Consider the following 16,502-nt stretch of genomic DNA (forward strand, 5'->3'; position numbering starts at 1 on the left):
TAGGGTAGGGTGTCGGCTACACAGCAGGGCAAGAAAATTAGGATGAAAAGTGTACTGTAATTCTTAATCTTAATTGTTAATCTGTGTATTTTGAGTTAAGACACCTGGGAAGGGTTTTAAATCATCGGGCAGGAGGCGGGGTACACCCTGAACTGGTTGCCAGCCAATCGCAGGGCACATAGGAACAAACAACCATTCGCACTCACAGTCACAGTCACACTTACGGGCAATTGAGAATTTCCAATTAATGCATGTATTTGGGATGTGGGAGGAAACCGGAGTGCCCGGAGAAAAACCACGCAGGCACGGGGAGAACATGCAAACTCCACATAGGCGGGGCCGGGGATTGAACCCGGGTCCTCAGAACTGTGAGGCTGACGCGCTAACCAGTCGGTCACCGTGCCGCCGCATTGAAGACTTTAGGGATAAAATATTAGAGATTTCCAAAGCTTGGCGAGAGGAACTCTGTTTGTCTCTAGGCGTTCTTGTCTTTAACAAAACATCGATCTTTATGCCAGATGATCAAACGCCACGTTTATGGAAGTGTTTGCTGAAGGCAAGTGGTGCCTTTGAACATTATTAACTGTCATGTTCATGTTAAAAGAATTTATTTCTGGTATAGTAAAGATAAAATTAAAATAAAACCGAAAAATACACTGATTGTGTGCCGGTGGTTTGGTTTCTGCATATTTTTTTGCAACTGTATGTTTTCAAAAAAAGAAACAAAAATACATATGGGGAAAAAGTGAAAAATAGAAAAAAACCTAAAATCTTGGTACCAAATATTGGACAAAAAAATATTAGAACTACTTAAATATGAGTGGGGAATGAATAAATGAAAATACTAATTATTAGGGAAGTGAAATACAAATGTGTAGGAAAAAAATAAAAGAATACAAAATACAAAACAATTTGACGGAAAATACAATGAAATTGATGAAAATAAATAATATTGGGAAAAAAATGCAATTATTATTTTAAAAAAATTAGACAAAAATACAATGAAAACAATACCGCATTCGCATGACATTGGACGCATATCGCGAGCCAGAGGTTGAGCTGCACTGTGTTTGTTAACAGAGTAGTCTTTTGGCTTTAAATAATACAAACTAAAAACTGCTCGGATTAATTTGTGGAATAAATTGAAGATTCTCAAAAACGTGCATATATTATGAAATGACAAATGCACTGTAAATCTTAAATCTCTTCTTTTGAGGACAGTGTAACATCAATATGTTGTCTTATGCCGTGACGGTCTGGGATGCTAACTGGGCTAGCGTGTTGTTTCCAAGTTGCTATTGAGAATTCTGCTTACAGAGAGGAACAAGTGAGTGCTGAACAAGGCTATCAGGATCTCGAGCTCTCTGACGGTGCTGAAAAGTAATACTCTAGTAATAGTGTCCAACAGGCACATTTGTTATCAAGACATGACATGCCCCTCCAAAAATATTGTGTTGCTGGATGAGAAACACAACTTGGAAGACAGCACCTGCGTTTCAGTTTCATATTTTTAGTCTGTGAAGACTGTTTCTTCTCGAGGTGTAACCAACACGAAAACCCAGGAACTCTCTACGGGTCAAAACAAGAAATTCTGTAGTCACTGGGTTCAATATGGTCGAAAGAGATGAAGGAAAACATCAGGCGCCGCCCAGGTCGCTTGATATTGATCGTATGGCTTCAGGACTTCATTACCTACGCCAAGGTCTTAACACCCTACCTACTGTCTATCTTGACTAAGCAGACATTCAATGATGCCCCCCCATCAACCCCCACCCCCCCTCCCCCCGGGATTACTTTGTCATTGATCTGAGCATTAATCATGTCAGCAAGTTCAGATGTTACTATGATTTGAGTGTGTATCACTGAAACAATTTTTTTTGCACGCAAATACAAAACATACAAATATGCAAATATTAAATGGAACAAAATAAAAAAAATATTGGGAACAACTATTACCCCCAAAATGGGAAAACAAATACACTGGTACAAGTGGGGTTGCTAGGCTTATTGTAGGGGGGCTTCAGGCATCAAAAGATTCAGAGAATTTGGAGAAATCTCTGCATGTAAGTGGCAATGCAAAGACCAAGATCGAATGCCCATAATTTTCGATCGCTCAGGTGGCACTGCATTAAAAACTCGCATCATTCTGTAAAAGCTATTGTCACGTGGGCTCTGGAACACTTTAGAAAACCATTGTCAGTTAACACAGTTCATCCCTACATCTACAAATGCAAGTTAAAACTCTACCATGCAAATTTAAAGCCGTATACAGGTATCAACAACACCCAGAAACACTACCGGCTTATTTGGGCCCGAACTCATCTGAGATGGACTGACGCAAAGTGGAAAAGTGTGCTGTGGTCTGATGAGTCCACATTTCAAATTGTTTTGGAACTTATGGACGGCGTGTCTTTTTTCTCAGCCTAAGCGGGAAAGTATCATCCAGATTGTTATCAGTGCAAATTTAAAAAGCCAGCATCTGTGATTGTATGGGGTGTGTTAGTACCCATGGCATTGGTAACTTGCACATTTGTGAAGGCACCATTAATGCTGAAAGGTACATACAGGTTTTGGAGCAACATATGCTGCCATCCAAGCAACGTCATTTTCAGGGACGTCCCTGCTTATTTCAGCAAGACAAGGCCAAGCCACATTCTGCACGTTACAACAATATGGCGTTGTTGTAAAAGAGTGCCAGTACTAGACTGGCCTGCCAGTAGTCCAGGCCCGTTTCCCATTGAAAATGCGTGGCACAATATGAAGCGCAATATACCACAACGGAAACCCTGGACTGTAAAAAAAAAAAAAAAAAAAAAAGTTAGGATCCGCGAGTAGGTCTGTCGTGGGAAAGAATTCCACCTACAAAGCTTAAACAATTAGTGGTGTCACTTCGTGTTGTTCAATTGAATATAGGTTTAAAATGATTTGCAAATCATTGTATTTTGTTTTAATTTTTATTTAACTTCATTGGAATTGAGGTTTGTACCAGAAAGACCAACCACAATTTTAATACCTGTTTTAGTAAAGAAAAATAGCAATATATTGTAACAAAAAAATAAAACAGAATATAAATAAATGGTTTTATAAAGTGCAACTATTGTATGGACTGTCACATTCGTGTGTTGGATGTGTACCGTTAAGGCTGTATGTGTGCCATCAGGAGCTGGAGTCACAGTTTCTCCATTCGAATGTTCTCATTTTGTATCTGTGTGTTTGATTGTTTGTTTTACTATTCTGGGAATGTCAGCATGCCAGGGTCCAGTTAGTCTCAGGTTGTGTTCTGTTCTCCTACTATCCTCCAGATGAGACAAGCCCGTCAAACGTGTGGGACTGTAAGAACCGAGGGGTGAATGGCACCCAGAAAGGTCAGATTGTTTGGAGGCTGGAGACCGGGCCCTACTTCATGGAACGTGAGTAGCTGATGTCAGACCTGATCAATGGTGTTCATTTTTTACTGTGCTTGGAATTGCCTTTTTGGGGCCCTCAACATGCCCCAAAAGTCACTCATTTTGTAATTAATTGTGTGTATCCTGGTGAAAATGTATGTAACCAAACAACAATTCCACTAAACTCACTCAGTAGTACCCCCCCCTGAAAAGTTAGAATAAATTAGCCCCTGACACCAGAGTCATCGATTCGCATCAAAGTTGGTGTAAATGTCTATCATAACAGGATGCATGAAACATTCTCAAGGACCCATGGCCAAAATTGAACAGGAAGTCAGCGATTTTGGAATACAGCAGTCATTTTATGCAAATTCAAGGACTCAAACATTGTTAGAAGGTTGTGGAGGGGGGTGGACATCAGCCCCGTACACCAATTTCACCAGTCGACATGAAATTTGGTGGACATGTCGATCATAACAGGATGCATTAAAAAATCTCATGGACCCAAACCCAGAATTAAACAAGAAATTGACTATTTTGGTTTAAAGCAGCCATTTTGGTCAAATTCCTACTAGGGGATTTGCCCAAATGACTGATAATCAGAAGGAGAAAATACTTGAAGTGGGTGCAAAGGGCGTGTTCGTCATTGCTAACAGCATTAATTCTTTTTGCTATCTCTTCTCACAGCGGAGACCAAGATCTGTTTCAAGTACTACCACGGAGTGAGTGGAGCCCTTAGAGCAACGACACCCTGCATCACTGTGAAGAATACAGCTGTACTGGTGTGTGACTTTTCCAGAGAACAGCCTCCCCCCACCCAATTTTCAAGGGTTCGAAAGTATTTGCGCAAATTGCAAATATAATCATTTTTAATAATTTTGACTTTTGTAGGTTGAAGGCCTTGCGGAGCAGGTGGGTGTCGAACATCCTCGGAAACTGATAAGCTTCACTTTGACAGGTGGGTTGACATGTTTTTCTATGCTTGAGTACCGTATATCCCCCAAAAGTTAAATATGTCAAAATAAGACGACTATAAATCCCCATCCATCCATCCATTTTCTGAGCCGCTTCCCCTCACTAGGGTCGCGGGCATGCTGGAGCCTATCCCAGATGATTCTGATTCTGAAAGAACATTCATCATCGGGCAGGAGGCGGGGTACACCCTGAACTGGTTTCCAGCCAATTGCAGGGCACATACAAACAAACAACCATTTGCACTCACATTCACACCTACGGGCAATTTAGAGTCTCCAATTCATGCATGTTTTTGGGATGTGGGAGGAAACCGGAGTGCCCGGAGAAAACCCACGCAGGCACGGGGAGAACATGCAAACTCCACACAGGCAGGGCCGAGGATTGAACCCCGGTCCTCAGAACTGTGAGGCTGACGCTCTAACCAGTCTTCACCATGCCGCCACTATAAAGCCACCAAAAGAGCAAATTAAGCTTTAAATTGTGTATCAAAATAATCTAATAAATTATCTGGGTACATATGAAAAGGTGTCAGAGTTGGGGTTAGGGTACAGATTTTTTTCTAAATTGTACTACTTCATTTGTGGTCACAGATCTGCGTGCCACCGGCCTAAAGAAAGGTATGTTCTTCCATCCGGATCCGTACCTCAAGATGTCCATCCACCCTGGGAAGAGGAGTGTCTTCCCTGTCTTCAGCCACCACGGACAGGAACGCCGCTCGGCCATCATTGCCAACACCGTCAATCCGGTTTGGCATGGAGAGGTCCCTACAATATCATCTAATCACAACCTTTACCAAACCCGAACCAGAATTAACTAACTCTTAAATATAAGCTTTCCGTTTATTACAAAATAAAAAATATATACTGTAATGATAACTTGAAGCCTTAACTTCTAACTTAACTAATACCCCAACCTCCTAACCCAAACCCACCTCTTAACCTTAAACCCCTAATCCTTCCCCACAAGCCTCTCCCTAAACCCCTAATCCTTCAATTCAGTCAATCACAATACCATACCTTTCACCGAACCTCCTAACTTTACTTTCGAACACTAAGCCTTTAGGTCAGTTTGTCAAATACCATAAACCCCGAACCCTACCTCCCAATCCTAACCTATCCCTAAACCAAACCCTACCCCCAACTGTAGTCCTAACCCTAGCCCTGTGTGTGTCTCCTTCTCCAGAAATACACATTTGTAGCGCTGATGACTGACATCCTGTACATCGAGGTGAAGGACAAGTTTGCCAAAAGTCGACCCATCATCAAGCGCTTCCTTGGCCAGTTGACCATCCCTGTGCAGCGGCTTATTGAGAAAATACCTGGGTAGGTAACCACCTTAAATATGGGTGTGCTGTACCACAAAGTACTAGTGACATAAATGTACAGATAAATCCTGTGTGTTTTGGTGTCACAGAGTCCAGCCTGTGACTTTTCCCCTGTGCCGACGCCTACCAACAGAGCACGTCAGCGGACAGCTACAGTTCAAAGTGGAACTCACCTCAACTGGACCTGATGGTAAGTATTTAGGGACCAAGATGCAAATAGCAAAAAAAAATCACATCTACTGGAAGCCCCCCCTAAGCCACCAACATTTTGCCTATATTAACAGTCTCAATCCTTAAATAATACTACAAGCTGTGATTGTAGCAGTTTGTGTTCAGAAAATAGCACCAGAAGTGCCAGGACACTGGTGTGTATGTCGTGGCTTTGCAACCTATAAAAATATCATTACAGTAATCCCCCGCCTATTTGCGGTACATATTCACAAATTACTTTTTCACCTTGTTTTCTGTGGTACCTATCCCCAGTTGTTTGCTGAAGAACTCCCCTATTCATGTTTTTTTGTGCTCTAAAACACCCTAAGATGCCACAAAATGCCACCAAAGTCCTTGCGAAATAGGAATTGGGGTCATGGAAGAATGTTGAAGTGATCACTCTAGATTAAAAGACTAAAATCTTTGTATGTCAGGGAGGAGGTAAAGTACATTTAGCCTGGATTACTAATTGAAGATATGAAGAGTTTTTGCCGCATGTGTAAGTACATGTGCATTTCCGGTGCATTTTTTTCTTAATCAACTCATCTCTAAGCCATCTATGTTTAAGGGTAATTGACTTATAAATTATATTAAAGTGGTTTGCGGTATATCTATCAATAGATTGTACAATACAAATCGGGTGAATTTTTCCGCAAATAGCTCAGGATCGGTTCCACTAATAAAAACGGCAATCTTAGAAGCTTACTCAACATGTTACTTCTGCCCAGGTGCCTCTCCAGATTCCATCATTAGCCTTTCGACCTTCAATGGAGCTCCGGGGACGCCTTCAGACGACGAAGACCTTCCTCACCACCTTCCAGGAGTCGTTTTGGCAGGGCCCTCCCCCACCGGATTGCAGAGTCCTCAAGGCATCTGGGGAGGCGGGGCGGCGGCAGCCTACCCAGAAAAGGAGCTACTACTTGTTGGAGCCGGGGCGAGGTTTTTGGAGGGGCATGAGTTGCTCCAGAGGTCCCTCAGCGAGGACCTCGATGCTATTGAGGCCCCGAAGGGTCCCGGGGAAAGACCATTGGGTGCAGCCTCGCCAAAACTGCGCTCCAGCTTCCCCACACACACGCGACTCAGTGCCATGTTGCACATCGACTCTGACGAGGATGAGGAGAAGTCCGGGTTTGGAGAAATTCCCCCCATGCCGCCTTCCCCACTGCTACTTAACGGGGAACCTCCAGACATTAGTGGTCCAGATGAAGATGAGCCGTCTCCTGGGCTACAACTGGTCCTAGAGCAGCATGGGGAAGAGGAACCAGAGAGTGTTTGTGCTGATGAGACAGCCCAGGTGTCCCCTGTGGTGGAAACCGGTCAGGAACAGGATGACATTCCGGACCCTGAGGTCTTCTCTGAGGCAGAGGAAGCTCCGTTCACAGAGGCAGTTTCCCACAATGCTTTGTCACAGGGTGAGGAGGCCCCCGAGGTGGGAAGAGGTCCGGCTGAGGAGCCTTCTTCAGGGGTGGACACGTGCTCCATGGCCACAGCCCTGCAGACGGCCATGTCGTCATCAGATAGTTGTCCAATCACGTTGACCATGGCTGTGGTGAGAAAAAAAATCTGAAATACTATGAGAGATTTCACTTTGTTAGATATTTTCCTTGAAATATTGTTATATTTAGCTATATCTAGTTTTGTTAATATTTTTGCCCCTGACAAGTTTCACCAATCAACATGAAATTGGGTGAACATGTCTATTGTAACAGGATGAACCAAAAATTATAAAGTACCCATGGCTGAAATTAAAAAGAAAGTTTGATATTTACGGCAAATATCAAATCCAACCGAGACTCAATTGAAAGCAGGTACCCAAGACAGCTGGGTGATGCTAAATTGCCAGTTTTTTTTACCTCCACCATCTAATATTGGAGGAGTATTGCGTCAAAGCCTCTCACTCAGTCTGGAATTTGTCTAAAGTTCCTGCTTCAGTTCTTCCAATTTTATGTTGATTGCTGCAACTAGGGATACATTTTTTCCAACTTTCTAACAAAGTATGAGACCCGAAATTTGCCTAAAATGTCTGCTTCAACCCAAAATAGCCGACTTCCTGTACAATATCAAGCATAGGTTCTTCACACCTTTTCCTGTATCCTTATTTGATAGACATGGCCACCTAATTTTGCATTGATTGGTCAAACTGGTGTCAGTGGAGGATTTTTCTTCCACCTTTCCATGAGGAGCAGCCTCCCGGGTTTTTCGGGATTGCATTCGGTACCCCTAAAATATATGATTTTTTTCCTTGTGATAACCTCGTAGGAAGCAGAGGAAGGGGCTGATGCAGCCATCGATCCGGGGGGAGATATGATTGGTGGCACCACGCCGTCCAGTCCGCCTTTAGACTATGAGGGTGGTGTTTGTCCTGAGGCTGAAGGAGAAGCAGCCTCTGCTCCGGCGCTTGAGGAGATAGGCATGAGGAAGCTGAGTCTGCAGGCCAAGGGCAGCGTGGCCGAAGAACTGGACGGCGATGAGTCCAAGCCGCACAAGGAGATGGGCTCTGTGGAGTCTGAGCAAGTTACAACAGAAACAGATGGAGAGGAAGGTATGGCGAGGTCTGTTCACTTTCCTTCTCAAACTGCAGTCACACCAAACCCTAACATTAGACTAGCACAAGAGCTTAAACTGACTATGTGGGGAACAACAGACGTACTGGAACAAAATCTTCATTTTATGGACATGGTCTGTTTTTCTGTACCTAGGTACGCCTGTCAACGGTCATCCTGTACGGTCGCTTCCATCTGTACGACATGATATTCACCGTTACCAGCGAGTGGATGAGCCTCTACCACCGAGTAAGTCTCTATGTAGCAGAATTGCCATCTGGCTCGGATCCCTGCTTCTGACTGAGGCTCATTTGGGCGAATTCCCTGGTCGGACCTAAAAGTACAAGCTCTGGAATTCATCCAAAAAGGCTGGCTCGAACCAAAATGGCCAACTTCCCATTTAATTTCAAGCATGGGTTCTCCAGAACCGTCCGTCGGGAAGCCAAATCTCAGATTCAGGAGGAGCAGTGTGTTTTTTTTTTCCACTGGAGCAGTTCACAGCTGAGTCTGAAGCGGCTGGGATGAGAATCAGCACCTCCAAATCTGAGACCATGGTCCTCAGTCGGACAAGGGTGGCATGCCTTCTCCAGGTCGGGGATAAGATCCTGCCCCAAGTGGAGGAGTTCAAGTATCTTGGTGTCTTGCTCACGAGTCTGGAAAGAATGGAACGGGAGATCGACAGGCGGCTCGGTGCAGCGTCTGCAGTGATGCAGACTTTGTATCGATCCGTTGTGGTAAAGGAGCAGCTAAGCTGAAAGGCGAAGATCTCGATTTACCGGTCGATCTACATTCCTACCCTCACCTATGGTCACGAGCTGTGGGTCGTGACCGAAAGAACAAGATCCCGGATACAAGCGGCCAAAATGAGTTTCCTCCGCAGGGTGTCCGGACTCTCCCTTAGAGATAGGGTGAGAAGCTCGGTCATCCGGGAGCATCTCAGAGTAGAGAGACTGCTCCGCCACATCGAGAGGAGCCAGATGAGGTGGCGGGGGCATCTGATTCGGGTACCTCCTTGGTGAGGTGTTCTGGGCACGTCCCACCGGGAGGAGACCCCGGGGATGACCCAGCACACGCTGGAGAGACTACGTCCTTCGGCTGGCCTGGGAACGCCTCGGGATCCCCCCGGAATAGCTGGATGAAGTGGCTGGGGAGAGGGAAGTCTGGGTGTCCCTGCTAAAGCTACTGCCCCCGCGACCCGACCTCGGATAAGCGGTAGAAAATGGATGGATGGATGGTTCTCCAGATTTTTCGAGCATCCTGTTATTATGAACATGTCCATTGAATGTTTGGCCGATTGGTGAAACTCGCATCTGGGGTAGATTATTTTTCAACTTTCCAACTAAGTATGAGCACTGGAATTGAACCAAAATGGTCAATGTCTTGTTCCATTGTTCCATGGGTCCTTTCGACTTTTTTTTGCGTCTTCTTCTAATTGACATGTTCACCCAATTTTGTGTTGCTGGGTTAATGGTGTCTGGTGTTATTTTATTTTTGTCTTAAAATGACAACACTAACACTGTATAATCCACTACAGTCTGTAATGTGATTCTGGTTGGCTTGAAGTTTTCCAAAACAAAAAAGTATTTTGTGATGCATTTCCAGGCTTTCACTGCAGCCTATTTCAGTCAGGGTTCCTTTTAGGGGTTGCTCCCTTCAGTCTCCTCTTGAACTGGTAAAATGAATTATCTGCAGGGCTTAAGTCTGGAGATTTAATTGAGCAATCTAAAATCCTCCACTTCTTGTCCATGACGCCCTCCTTTGTTGCTTAGGCAGTGTGTTTTGGGTCATTATCAAGCAACTTGTTTTCAGGGGGTCCTCACTTCATTCTCCTCTTGATCAGGTAAAATGCATCTTCTATAGGGTTCAAGTCTGGATATTGACTTTGTCAATCTACAACCTTCCACTTTTCGCCCAGTGAGTTTTGGGCCAATACCTTGCTGTGTAGTGAAGGAAATCCAAATCAGTTCGGCTGTATCTTCTGATGTACTTCTGTTCATGACAACACACCAGTTGTTTCTTTGTTCTTCAGGGCATTCCAAATTGTTGCATTAGCTATGGCCCATTTTGACAATTGGTCGTTTTTCCAGGCATAGACAGCTCTCTGGTCTTCATGTTTGTTCGACCTCTAGTCATTTATATAAATGGAGTCTTTACAGCGGAATTTGGATGTTCTCCCCGTGCCAGCGTGGGTTTTCTCCGGGCACTCTGGTTTCCTCCCATATTCCAAAAGCATGCATGGTAGGTTGATTGAAGACTAAATGGTCCGTAGGGGTGAATGTGAGTGTGAATGGTTGTTTGTTTATATGTGCCCTGCGATTGGCTGGCGAACAGTTCAGGGTGTACCCCACCTCTTGCCTATAGTCAGCTGGGATAGGCTCCAGCACATCCGCGACCGTAGTGAGGATAAGCAGAACGGAAAATGGATGGATGGATGATTCCTACCTGGCAATTACGTGAATCAGTACTTTAGTATTTTCACTGATGCTGCTGGTCTCCTCTCAGACTGGGAGGCCCGGATCGACAGTCATGGCAGGATCTTTTTTGTGGACCACGTGAACAGGACCACGACATGGCAGCGACCCACCGGACCCCCAGCACCACAGGGCCTGACCCGGTCCAACTCCATTCAGCAGATGGAGCAACTCAACCGCAGGTGACAGTGGACAAAAGTTTGTACCGCAATTGGCATCATGGTTTCAGTTCCTCCCACAAAAAGAAGATTTAAAAATTATGCATTTTTCTGTCATTACATAGAGATCACGTTTTTAGACAGCAGCACACTCGGCACTTAGACATATTTCTTAGTATAAAATTAAGAACAAAACAGTGTGAGTTTCCTTATTTACTGATCAATACATCTCTAATGTACCATACTTCTACCATATCTTTTCTTTTAAGGCTGCACTAGATATACTCCGCAGGGGTCAAGGGATTGCACCACTGAAGCTGTGGCTGCTATGGGTATCCTATGATATGGCACCCTATGATTTGAAAGTATAATATGGAAAGTCCTGGGGTGGCCACACCATGACTATGCCAGAAGCTGCAATTATTTTCTGTACTTGATAATAGACACACCTCTTACAGTATTTAATGTATTTGGACCTGTTTTTTCCTTGGAAGGGTACTCCACCGGTTCTCAATAGGGTTGATTGAGGTCAGTGGATTATTTTTTTTCCCCCACACCATGAGTGTTTTTACCTTTGACAATTGACACACTTCCAATGTACCGTATTTAGACCAGACTACATGTTTTCCACAGGGTTACTTCAGGATAGAGGCTGACACAGGAGTGGATGTTAACTCCCACTCTTTCCCACTCCCACATAGGTTGATCCAATCCCTTCCAATCCCAAGTGTTTAAAAAAAATACTTCTTCCCACTCCTTCCCAATAGTGTTTTAAAAAAATCCCATATCCCAAGTGTTTAAAAAAATCCCACACAAAATCCAGTTTTTGAAAAAAAAAATAATAAATAAAACATAAAAATAAAAAATAAAAATCACACTCCCACATAGATCGATACCAACCGAGCCAAAACTTTACAGAATTCCACTCCCGTTTTCTACTCACAGTTAATCCTGCTTTGTTTTTCTTCCACATAAATTTATTAACAAAAGCTGTTTAGCAATGTTAAAATGTCAGCCTCTAGTTCAGGGGATTTATGGTGGCCACAGCATGAGGTTTTCTCCCTTTATACCTGTAGCAGCCACAACTTCATTGGCATGTTTTCCAGCATTTCTAATAGTTTCCTCATCTAATGATCAACACATCTCTGATGTACCATATTTGGACTGTACATTTTCCTTTTAACTCATTCACTGCCAGCCTTCCCAGTTAACATGGACATTTGACTTCTAAAGCCGTCAATGGCAGTGAATGTGTTAAGCATACTCCACAGCTTCTCAATAGGTTTGATGTCAGGGGATTATGACATAATATGGATTTTGATACTTCTGGACCTGTGGGTTTCTGCTTGGTTTTAGTTTTTTTTACAGTGCTAAAACATTTATTTGACCATCTGTCACAAAAATCAGAAGAGAGAATCCTGCATCATGAAGTGGTTTAATGCTGACTCTTTCCTTTTTAGTGAGGTTTGGCCATTGTGAGCACGAATTAGGAATTTGGAACTGATTTTTTTTTTCCAGGATTGCAAGTAAATATCTCAAACTGAACATCATGTGTGTGTTTGGTTACTGTATTTTTTTTTTTTTTTTTTTTTTTTTTTTACAATCAGATACCAGAGCATCAGAAGGACCATAACCAACAGCGATAGAAATGAGGAAACCACAGATGACCTGCTCCCCGAACCAGAAGCTGAACTGATTCCCCACTCCATTTCTGGTCCATTTGAACACACCTATGACAGATAGACACCCCGTGTATGACCATCATGTAATACGTTTTTTTTTTTTTTTTTTCATAGAATACAGACGAGACAGCTCCGTGAGCCACTCGAGCGGTCGCTCCCGTCTGTCGCTGCTGCTCCAGTCACCCAGCGCCAAGTTCCTGTGCAGTCCCGACTTCTTTACGGTGCTGCATTCTAACCCCGTCAGTGTCCTCTGCTGCTTAAGTATCATGTTTAATTAACCAACATGCTAAATATAATCATATCCTCATTTGTCTACAAGTCTTCTGCATGGATGTAGTTGGAAGTCATGACTTTGCATGTCAGGAATGCATTGTCCAACCTGTGTTTACCTCATCACAATTTTTTGGGGAAATTATTTTAAATACATATTTTAGTCATGCGGCACGGTGGGCAACTGGTTAGAGTGTCAGCCTCACAGTTCTGAGGACCCGGGTTCAATCCCCGGCCCCGCCTGTGTGGAGTTTGCATGTTCTCCCTGTGCCTGCGTGGGTTTTCTCCAGGCACTCCGGTTTCCTCCCACATCCCAAAAACATGCATTAATTGGAGACTCTAAATTGCCCGTAGGCATGACTGTGAGTGCGAATGGTTATTTGTTTCTATGTGCCCTGCGATTGGCTGGCAACCAGTTCAGGGTGTACCCCACCTCCTGCCCGATGACAGCTGGGATAGGCTCCAGCACGCCCACGACCCGAGTGAGGAGAAGCGGCTCAGAAAATGGATGGATGGATGGATTTTAGTCATTGAAACAATTGTATAAAGTACATGTTTTCTGACCACTGTAATTAAAAATTAACCATGAAATTGTGGCCCATTTAAACATATCCCCTCGTCGGAGATGGTCAAAGTATGAGCCCCAGAATTTGCCCTAAATAGCTGTGTAAAACCAAAATGGCTGACTTCCTGTTCCATTTTGTGTATGGGTCTTTGAGACTTTTTCGTGCGTCCTGCTTTGATAGACATGCCCATCCAATTTCATGTAGATCTGTCACACTGCTGTCCTGGGCTGATTTCCCCCCCTACTTTCTAATCTACTTTGCAATGACTGCTTCAAATGAAAATGGCCGACTTCCTGTTCAATTCCGTGCATTGCTCCTTGAGACTTTTTTGTTCAGCGGTGAAAACTGGTGTCAGGGGCTTATTTCCCCCCCAATTTTCTCACAAAATGCCTGCTGGAATTCACTCAAAATGGCTGCTGCGAACCAAAATGGCCAGCTTTCTGTTCAGTTTTGGGCATGTGTCCTTGAGACTTTTTCATGCCACTTGTCATAATGGACATGTCCACCCAATTTCGTGTCGATTGGTGAAACTCGCAGCTATTTTTTATAACTTTTTAGGGCGCACTATACAGTGAGTTTTGGGGGTGGGGTGATCAGGACCCCTACATTTTCACCAGGATAAATGCGTTTGGGGGATGTTGAGGCCTAATAATAGTAATAAAATCATCAGACTTTGATCAATTAATTCTACTATACAGTTCAGCTCTGCAGGGGTAAAAATAGAATCAGACACGTCTAAGTAAAGCTTCAAAGCCAAAAAGCTAAATATCATCACCGATTTCTAACCCTGGCTCTCTTACTCTTTTCCAGAGTGCCTATCGCATGTTTACGAGCAACACCTGCCTGAAGCATATGATCAGCAAGGTGCGGCGAGACGCTCACTACTTTGAGCGCTACCAGCACAACCGAGACCTGGTCACCTTCCTCAACATGTTCTCTAATAAGCAGCTGGAACTTCCCAGGGGATGGGAAATGAAACATGATCATACCGGGAAGGTGGGTGGGAGCCATTTTGACCAATATACAAATCTGTGCGGAATGATGTTTCCTGCTTATGTTCCTATACTTCCACTCCAAAAGTATTAGAACAACAAAAAAATCCATGCTTTATAATATTTTAGTCTGGAGAGTAACATGGCCAGTCTATAAGTTTCCACTTCTTGTCCCTGGTGATCTTTTTTGTTGTGTTAGCAGTGTGTTTTGTGGAATTTCTACCAGGTAAAATGTATTTTCTATAGTAGTGGTTCTCAACTACTGACACCCTGGGACCCGCGTTTTCTACTGTTGCAATGTCATGACAGACTTTTATAGAAGTTTGCAACAATAAAGAATACGTTTTAAAAAAAAAAAAAAAAAAAAAAAAAATATATATATATATTTTTTTTCAAATGCTGTTTCAGTTTGCATGTTGCTGCGTGGGTTTTCTCCGGGCACTCCGGTTTCCTCCCACGTCCCAAAAACATGCATGAATTGGAGACTCTAAATTGCCCGTAGGTGTGAATGTGGGTGCGAATGGTTGTTTGTTTGTATGTGCCCTGCAATTGGCTGGCAACCAGTTCAGGGTGTACCCCCGCCTCCTGCCCGATGATAGCTGGCATAAGCTCCACATTCAGTCTCCTCTTACGCAGGTAAAATGTATCTCTATTGGGTTTAAGCCTGAAGATTGACTCAGCCTGTCTTATTGCCCCTCAGGAACTCCTTTTTGATTTGGCAGTGTGTTTTGGGGCATTAATGATCTTGCTGCTTGTTTGGGGAAGGGTTACGCCCTTCAGTCCCGCTCTAGCAGGTAAAATGCATGCTCTAGAGGGTGTAAGTCTGGAGATTGACTTGGCCAGGGCAATACCTTCCACTTCTCGCTACCGGATGAACTGTTTGTTTTGCAATGTTTCTACCTCCAGTCTCCTCCCTAGCAAATAAAATGCATACTCTTAGTATGCAAGTCTGGATATTTAGTTGTCCTGCCTAAAACCTTCCACTTCTGTCCTCTTGATGAACTTCTTTGTTGTTTTGGATCATTATCTTTCTACTTTTTTTGGAAGTGGTTACTCTTCTATAACAGGTAAAATGGATGCTCGATAGGATTTAAGTCTCAAGATTGACTTGGCCAGTTTACTACCTCCCACTTCTTGCCCCTGATGAATTTCTTTATTTTGGCACAGTGACTCCCTGTGTACTCATCCTCTTGAAGTGAATGCAAGTAAAAAAAACTTTTTTTTAAAAAACCTGTACATTAATAACCGCTTTCAAAGGATTAAACAGGCGTTGCTCATATTACATTTGTTACTAAAGTGTACTGTCAGTTTGTCTTTAATGAAATATTTCTTACAAGGGGTGTGAGAATGTTTTTTCCTGGGTACTCCAGCTTCTGTAATCTTTACAGGTCTCACTGTTACAATGCTTGGGGGGGGGGGGGGGGGTTTAGGCAAGCTCCGAATGAATGTGTGCCTTCGATGGCTGCCTGACCCCTAAAAATGTTCGCATCTCACTCCCTCAGCCCTTCTTTGTGGATCACAACTGTCGCTCCACAACCTTCATCGACCCGCGGCTGCCTCTTCAGAGCTCTCGCTCGACCGGACTGCTGGCCCATCGCCAGCACCTGAGCCGCCAACGCAGCCACAGCGCTGGCGAGGTGAGAGACCATACGCCACTGCAATAACAGCCTAGTCACATGGAGGCCATTGCATTGTGTTAGTCCAGTGCGCACATTGGGACCACAGGCAGGTTTTCCTCTGTTAACCCGCCCTTTGATGTTTGTTTCTTAAAAAACTAAAATAAAATAAAATACAGTGGTGCCTTGAGATATGAGTTTAATTTGTTCCTTGACCACGGTCATAACTCCAAACACCTCTATCTCAAATCATTTTTCCCCATTGTAATAAATGGAAATGCCATTCATCCGTTCCAGCCTCCCCCGCAA

At 43.8% G+C, this 16,502-nt stretch overlaps 1 protein-coding gene across 3 annotated transcripts in view; it reads left to right on the plus strand.

The window, feature by feature from the left end:
* The window catches only part of hecw2a (HECT, C2 and WW domain containing E3 ubiquitin protein ligase 2a), a 40,632-nt gene that overhangs the window by 8,345 nt on the left and 15,785 nt on the right, over positions 1–16,502 (plus strand). For 2 of the 3 annotated variants that reach the window (XM_061691823.1, XM_061691825.1), the window contains exons 3-16: positions 3,303–3,410; positions 4,074–4,168; positions 4,278–4,344; positions 4,952–5,121; positions 5,544–5,683; positions 5,775–5,875; positions 6,624–7,444; positions 8,155–8,437; positions 8,595–8,687; positions 10,941–11,091; positions 12,675–12,781; positions 12,864–12,988; positions 14,396–14,581; positions 16,080–16,214. In XM_061691823.1, the coding sequence (XP_061547807.1) occupies positions 3,303–3,410; positions 4,074–4,168; positions 4,278–4,344; positions 4,952–5,121; positions 5,544–5,683; positions 5,775–5,875; positions 6,624–7,444; positions 8,155–8,437; positions 8,595–8,687; positions 10,941–11,091; positions 12,675–12,781; positions 12,864–12,988; positions 14,396–14,581; positions 16,080–16,214 (2,582 nt within the window). The remainder of the gene's footprint in view (positions 1–3,302; positions 3,411–4,073; positions 4,169–4,277; positions 4,345–4,951; positions 5,122–5,543; positions 5,684–5,774; positions 5,876–6,623; positions 7,445–8,154; positions 8,438–8,594; positions 8,688–10,940; positions 11,092–12,674; positions 12,782–12,863; positions 12,989–14,395; positions 14,582–16,079; positions 16,215–16,502) is intronic. The other variant, XM_061691824.1, reaches the window with a different exon arrangement.

Source organism: Phycodurus eques, chromosome 12 (assembly GCF_024500275.1).
Source record: "Phycodurus eques isolate BA_2022a chromosome 12, UOR_Pequ_1.1, whole genome shotgun sequence".
Taxonomy (NCBI): domain Eukaryota; kingdom Metazoa; phylum Chordata; class Actinopteri; order Syngnathiformes; family Syngnathidae; genus Phycodurus; species Phycodurus eques.